The 7,747-nt window shown below is 47.9% G+C and overlaps 1 protein-coding gene across 1 annotated transcript; it reads left to right on the top strand.

Moving 5' to 3' along the window:
* The first annotated feature begins 4,529 nt into the window (after nucleotides 1-4,529).
* On the top strand, nucleotides 4,530-6,189 carry LOC144691137 (transcription factor HES-5-like). The gene is made up of 3 exons (XM_078559205.1): nucleotides 4,530-4,607; nucleotides 4,746-4,917; nucleotides 5,936-6,189. The coding sequence occupies exons 1-3, from the start codon at nucleotides 4,530-4,532 to the stop codon at nucleotides 6,187-6,189; spliced, it is 504 nt and encodes a 167-aa protein (XP_078415331.1).
* The last annotated feature ends 1,558 nt before the right edge of the window (nucleotides 6,190-7,747 follow it).

The raw sequence follows: 7,747 nt of genomic DNA, 5'->3' as shown, positions 1-7,747 counted from the left end.
AATGTTGCATTGATGAACACAACCATGTACTGGTAATATTAGACATTGCCTTGCCAGGGTAAAGGGGCATGCACCTGACAGGTAAAGAGAGTTACCAGCCAGATTGAGAACATTATCCTTGTCACTCTTGACCTTTCTCACGAGTGTCACGGTCCCAGTTTTATGACAGACTCGCAAACAAAGAATTTGCATGTCTATGGCGCCTTTCACGATCTGAAGACGCCCCAAAGCCCTCCGCAGCCAATGAAGTACTTCCCAAGAGTGGTCACTCTTGTAATGTCAGTAAATGTGGCAGCCAATTTATGCACAGCAAGATCCCACAAACAGCAATGTGTTGACGATCGCATGGTCAGTGTTTAGGAGTCAGTTGATGAATAAATATTGGCCAGGACACTGGGGAGAAACCCTCTGTCCTTATTTGTAGGATCTTTTACATCCACTGAGAGGACAGACTTGGTTTGATGTTGCAGCCAAAGGACAGCACTTCAGACAGTGCAGCACTCCCTTGGCACTGCACTGGGAGTGTCAGCCTGGAGTATAGTCTCTGAAATGGGGCTTTAACCAACAACCTTCTGACTCAAAGGGGAGAGAGGTAGCAATTGAGCCACAGCTTAACACTTGAAAAAGTTTACCAACTGCAATCCTGTAAATGCTGTTTGCCAGACTGCACCGGTGGCAGGTACCTAGTGTGATCCTGATCCAGACATGTCAGGAGAGCTCCCCCTTCTGTCTGGAGTCAGTAGGGCTCAGTGTGCTGGCAGCTCCCTGCAACATACCACCCACCCCCCACCCCAACCCTAACCCCCCCCTCACCCTCCCCGGGTTAGTGAGAGGGCCAACAGCCAGCGTTTCCAATCCTGATTCAGGCCTAGCGCCTCCAGCATGTGTGAACACTGAGTGAGGGCTCAGTGCGATGGGAAGCCTCTGCAGTTGATTAGCAGGCCAACATTATGAGAGGCAAAATAGTGAAAATGGTAACTGAAATGTAACTGCTATTCATAAGCTGAACCCTGGAGAGAGTGAGAGAGTGAGAGCAGCCAGAGAGAGTGAGAGAGAGAGAGAGAGAGAGAGACAGCCTATGACAGTCATAGCAGGATGGGGTTGAGGGGGGTGTTGGAATAACACATGTGCCAATCTTCAGAATTTTACTACCAAACTTGGTGTTATTTACTAGTTCCTCATTTATCTTACTTTCTCTCCAATACTTTTCAAACTGTGTGCCCTACAACTTTAGGTGATGATAAATTTGTCAGTATATTAATAATAAGTTATTATTGAATGCTACTTTGCGATGTTAAAGGGACAGAGTGCAGGGTGGGGGTGGGTGTGTGTGGGGTGACAGGCAGTTTTGGTCACCCTGTGTCCACAGCCTCTGTGACCTGTAGCCAGGCTCTCTGTCTGTGGGCGTCACTCCACACTGCCTTGTTGCGAGGGGGTGGTCAGACAGGGTGCCAATGCTGCCCTTCAGCACCTGGTACCATATACGACTCAACAAACTGGGGATCAATCAGCACCAGTCAAAGGCCATGGGAATGCTGGATATCTCATGGCCTCGTGCCTGACATGTGTCTGTGGCAGTGCCAATACATCCCAGGGATGGTCACAGTCTGGTCAAATCTCCCGCGTGTGGTCAGCATGGGAAGGTGGGCACAGGATTGGTATCCTGGTGGCAAATGGACATCCACCTTGGCATCCTCCATTCCCACCTTAAACCCGTTATCTTTAAATGCTCATCCTTTGACTGCCCCCCTGCTGTCTCAGCACCATTCACAACATCATAGAATGTTCCGGACAGAGGACGCTGTTCATCCCATTGAGGGTTTTCCCAAGGCTGATTCCCCTCTCCAGCACATTCCCACCATTCCTTTCGTATTGAAGCAGAATATACTGCGGAAGCTGGAAATCTGAAATAAATACTCAGGTCTGGCAGCATCTGTAGACAGAGAAACAGAGTTAACGTTTCAGATCGATAAACTTTCATTATCTTTTAATATTCATTTTTTTCATGCTAGTATCTAATTATTTTTGAGAGAGTTGGGGCATTCTGATTCCACAGCGTTTTGAATTCTGTTCTCCCCTGATTTTGAATTCTGACATGGGCCACACCAGACCCCACACCCCCCCACTCCTGTTCCACTGTCTCAGCATCAACTCAATGGGCTGAATGGCCTCCTGTGCTGTAATGACTCTATGATTCTTCCCCTGGCCTCGGCCCTTCCACACATCATTCAGGTCTCATATTAACCCCCCTCTTGTCTTGTCCTCTCCAACTCTCCTGCTTTTTAACAATGTTGCTGAGTCTGTGCCCCAGACTATCTCCCGCTGACTAAACATTGAATGGGGTTGCCAACTCTGCTCAGACTCAGTCCTGGAGGTTACATCACATGACCTCCCACCTCTAATGACCCCGGCCCCACCTTCTTACCATTGGCCATCCAACTTGTCCATCTTTGCCACAAGCCAACTCCTCATTTCCTGATTGGCCGACTCTTGACCATCAGTCAAACAGCCTTTTCTCATCACTAATATATTTAGTGTGAGTTTGTCCAACATCTTCGCTGGGCGGGGGGCGGGGGGGGGAAACATTTCCATTTTCTTCTCACTCTGGGGGCCAACGAGCAAATTTCAGAAAGATAAGGTTTGGCACAACATTAAAGTGAATTTTAAAAAAAAGTTGTATTCAGAAAATAAACAACTTGCTGAGCAAAAATAAAGCATTGTCAAAACAATAATTTGTTAAGTTTAACAAAGGTAATTAATAAAGATTACCAGACTGCGAGGGGGTCAGTGTGTGTGCCAGGCTCACTCCCAGTCTCAGGGGGCTCACTCACTCATCCTCACCCTCTGTGTGAGTGGGTGCTGGTGTGTGGTAGTGAGAGTGAGTGGGAGTAAGGCAGACTCTCACTCACTCATCCTCACCCTCTGTGTGAGTGGGTGCTGGTGTGTGGTAGTGAGAGTGAGTGGGAGTAAGGCAGACTCTCACTCACTCATCCTCACCCTCTGTGTGAGTGGGTGTTGGTGTGTGGTAGTGAGAGTGAGTGGGAGTAAGGCAGACTCTCACTCACTCATCCTCACCCTCTGTGTGAGTGGGTGTTGGTGTGTGGTAGTGAGAGTGAGTGGGAGTAAGGCAGACTCTCACTCACTCATCCTCACCCTCTGTGTGAGTGGGTGTTGGTGTGTGGTAGTGGTAGTGAGAGTGAGTGGGAGTAAGGCAGACTCTCACTCACTCATCCTCACCCTCTGTGTGAGTGGGTGCTGGTGTGTGGTGGTGAGAGTGAGTGAGAAACCTGAGACTGGGAGTAAGGCAGACTCACACTCATTCACTCCCTCACTCCCACACACACATTCACTATCTCACTCCCCACACATGCTCACTCTCTCACTACCCCACCCACCACACACACACTCACTCCCACACACACATTCACTCTCTCACTCCCATACACTCACTCTCTCTCACTCCTGCGCACACACTCTCACTCCCACATACACATTCTCACCCTCTCACTCCCACATACATACACGCTCATTCAATCTCTCACACACATCACAGACTCATGCTGTAGTTATGTTACTAGGTTGATAGTGTAGCGGTTATTTTACCAGGTTAGTGGTATTGTGGTTATGTCACTAGACTAGTGATGCAGTGGTTATTTATCAGACTAGTAGTCAGGAAAATAGGATTTATTTTATAAATCAAAAATAAAAAGCTTTCACCTCAGTGAGAGTGAGCGGGCTGTCACAAAAAACAACGGATTCACCGATTATCGTTAGAGCAGGAGATTAGCCATCATTACCCGTCTGGGCCTTTACTGTATGTAACTCCAGGCCCACACCAATGTCATTAAATCCTAACTCCCTGTGAAGAGGTCTCTGTGCAATGGTCCAAGGAGAGGATCCAAAACCCCTTCTCAGGACAGCTCAGGTTGGGGCAATAATTGTCAGCCATGCCGACACACACACACCCCAGGAATGAATTCCCCTCAGGAATATTTCACAGGGAGAGTTGCACAAGCAGACAGTGTTCCAGGAAGAGTGTGGGAGAAAGCAAGCGGGCTCCAGTATCCTGTTGATTCACATTAAGCCAGAGCTCTTCCGACAATCTGTTACAATAAGGTTCTGATCACCGATGTTTGATTCTGTAATCGGAGCTATGCCCCTGCTCCCACCTCCTCTCACTTTCCCAGGATGAGTGACTTTGTGCTGACATTAATATCCTGGGATTTGTGAGACACACTTGCTGCCCAGATGGCCCTCAGGGACTCAGGCTGCCTCTGCCCACAATACAGAGGCAGATCCCGTCGCTAATTCCCCGTGTAGCCAGGCACACGTCTATTGTCCTGTCAGCGAGTGGTGGGATTGGCCGGTGAGCGTGGGAACCTGAGAGACAGCAGAGCCCCACACTCTTGTCATGTTAATTCCAGCCTTTAAATACAGCAGCTGCTGAGGTTGGGCCCAGAGAGCTGGATCAGGCGTCCCCTCTCACTCACACACATCCGCAGCGTGCCTCACCCCACGGTCAGATAGCCATGTCTCTGAGCAGCCCTGTCGGTCAGCGAGAGAGGGGATGTACGGATAAGAGGATCAGCCCCAGAGAACAGGGTCGAGTATGTGAGAGCTGGGGCAGAGGGATTTCTAGAGCTAGGATTCCAGAACCTTCCTTTTGGAATGAGATGGTGGGAGAGCAGAGTTTGAGGCTTTGTGCAGATTGATCACTAAACCATCTCTCTCTCTGTGTTCTACAGCTGATGAAACAGATGGTGGAGAAGAGACGGAGAGATCGAATAAACAGGAGCATCCTGCAGCTGAAGGGATTGCTGCAAAGAGAGGTTCACAGAGACCAGGGGAACTGCAAACTGGAGAAAGCGGAGATCCTGGAAACATCTGTCAGCTTCCTGAAGCACTGGGGCTTGTTCAGTGAGTATTTGCTGCTTCCCTCGGTCACTGTTCAGAGTTTGATTGGAACTTGGAAGATTTTCTGAAAGGCAAACTGTCATTAAGAGGAACAAAGTGTAGTTTGGGAGATCATTGGGTTGGGCTGAGTGAGTGTGACGTAGTCAGTAATGCTGGAAAGGAAGATTTAATTTATATAGCTCCTTCCACATCCATAGCATACCCCAAAGTTCTTTACAGCCAATTAAGTAATTTTGAAGAAGGGTCATACGGACTCGAAACGTCTACTCTGTTTCTCTCTCCACGGATGCTGTCAAACCTGCTGAGTTTTTCCAGTATTTTCTGTGTTTGTTTCAGATTTCCAGCATCCGCAGTATTTTGCTTTTATTTTATTAAAATCATTTTGAAGTGTGGTCAAGGTTTAATATGGAAACGTGGCAGCTAATTTGCACACAAAAAGCACTCTGACAATGACCGAATAATCCGTTTTAGTGATGCTGTTTGCGGGATGAGTATTGGCCCTTGGACACAGGAGAGAATTCCCCTGCTCTTCCTCACATTAGTTCATGGGGCCTTATACTGAGAGGCAGATGGGGGGGGGCCTCAGTTTAAAGTCTCATCTGAAAGTTGGCCCCTCTGACAGTGTGGCACTCCCCCTCAGTACTGCACCGGAGTGCCAGCCTAGGCTATGTGCTCCACTGCAGTAATTCCTGCACAGGGCAACAGAATGTGATTCTGCCCTGAATTCCCAGCCCACAGGTGGTAGTACCAAGCTCTGCTTCTGCCCTTGGGACAGTGAGTAAAGATACCACAGAGGAGCCAGGAAAGTCCCAGGCTCCCCACTCATTTCCAGCAATATTAGCCAGGATATTAGTGGGAGGCACAGGGAGAGAGGAAGAGGGAGAGGACAAAATGGGGGGATATGACTGTTGCTTCTGTTCCTGTAACAGGAAGGATGGTGCTTGTGAAATGTGAAATGATGAAAAAGCCCATGTTGTTATAAAATCTGAACTCTAATCCCTGTCTTCTCTCCTCCGTCCAGGGTCTGCTCCCTCAGCTTGGCAGCCCCTGCAAGATTATAATGACGGTTACTCCCAGTGCCTGCGGGAAACCCTCTGCTTCCTGTCAGGACACCAGACCAAGACGGCAGCTTTGCCCGGACTGCTGCAGAGCCTGCGTGGAGCAAGCGCAGGGGGGGAGGGGCAACATGACACCAGCGCCACCTTTCCACAGACCCCGGCGAAGCTGGCACTGACATCGGGCACTAGGACCCTCTGGAGACCTTGGCAGGTCTGAGCCTCACCAGGTGCTGCTTCACTGAGTGAGGCCTCTGATGATCGAGACATTTCACTAACTGTTGATCACAAAGTATTTGTGCAGTTTTGTCACATTGACAAGTGTTTGTGTTTGTAAATCAATGTGATTAATGTTAATTTGATTGTTACCTTGGTCCCAGGTTCAGAGAAGGACCCATTCATTCCAGTTGCTGCAATCTGATGAGAAAGGGAAGTCTAACTCCACAGGCAGGAGCTGGTGAAGCAGCCGATCTGGGGAATCCCACTGAACCTGCCGGGCCTGGACTGACCCATGGCCTTTGCTGGGCTCGTGGGTCACAGTTGGAGCAAACCCATTGGCCAGAAAGTTGGCCTCAGTTCCCATAAGTTAACGAGGCAAAGGTTCAGCCAGGGTCACTGCTCCTGATTAACATCCAGTGACTCCTGGTGCAAGTATGTGTTTGTGTGTGGACATCTGGTGAGGGCAAGATCAGACTTAGCTGTGATGCTCCCATGGTTGAATAACTTGTCAACGTCGATTGTCCAGCCTCACACATGAAGAAGGGGTACTTCAAGTGTGAGGTACTGGAGGGTGCCTGGAATCTGTGGAGTGAAACCCCAGTGAGAGTCAGCACCTTCAGGAGAGGAGAGGGAGCTGAACCATCGTGATCTGCTCCATTATAATATAAAATTTCTGTGAAATAGTAGCCTTTTGGCTTGTTGCTTCTTTGAAGGAGTGTTGTAAATTGATACCCAAAGCGTAACACTGTGACAGTGCTGGAAAGGAGATATACTGGATTTACAAACTGACATTGAATTGTTTCAATATTTAAAACTCTAAATTGCAAAGTAAGTATTTGTGTAAATGAGTGTTTTAATACTGGAAAGTTATCTGAAGGCTTTAGGGAAAGGGCAATGGGACTATTGGATAGTTCTACCAAAGAGCTAGCACTGTCCCAATGGGCTGGACAGCCTCCTTTGGTGTTCTGTCATTTAAGATTTTTTGATTCTATGATTCTATTTTCTTAAAGGAAATTAAAATAAAACAGAATTATTGGAATGTCATTGTTGAATAAATGTTATACTGTGGGAATATGTGCCTCTTGATAATAAATTTGAAATCTTGTTTTATTTTGGATGAGCTCTGATTTTTGACCCCAGGACCATCCCTCCTTTGTCTCTGAGCTGCCCTTGTCCATGTGTTCCCTGTTCACCATCTTCCCCCAGGCTTTCCAGCTGGTACTGAGCATGGTGGTAACTCAGGCTGGTGGTGCCCAGTGAAGGAGTGGCTTCAGTGATGCAGTAGCTGCACCTCCACACTGCCTCCTGGTGGATGACATGGCCATTCCACCCATTAAATCTGTTTGGCTGTGTTCGGTTTTAGGGGCAGATTTACATCAGCAACACAGTGAAAATAGGACCCATCCTCTAACCTGTTGGAGGAAGAGGAGAAAGAGAGTAAATAAATGGTGGAAAAAGAATAATCCATTAGAATATCATCAACATATAGCCTTAGTGACAAAACATTAATGTTACAACGCAGTTTAAGGATTGGACATATAGTGAACACTTCCTGTAAA

Source organism: Cetorhinus maximus, chromosome 15 (assembly GCF_964194155.1).
Source record: "Cetorhinus maximus chromosome 15, sCetMax3.hap1.1, whole genome shotgun sequence".
Classification (NCBI taxonomy): Eukaryota; Metazoa; Chordata; class Chondrichthyes; order Lamniformes; family Cetorhinidae; genus Cetorhinus; species Cetorhinus maximus.
The sequence above is the reverse complement of the archived record's forward strand: the minus strand, read 5'-3'. Positions and strand labels throughout refer to the sequence as shown.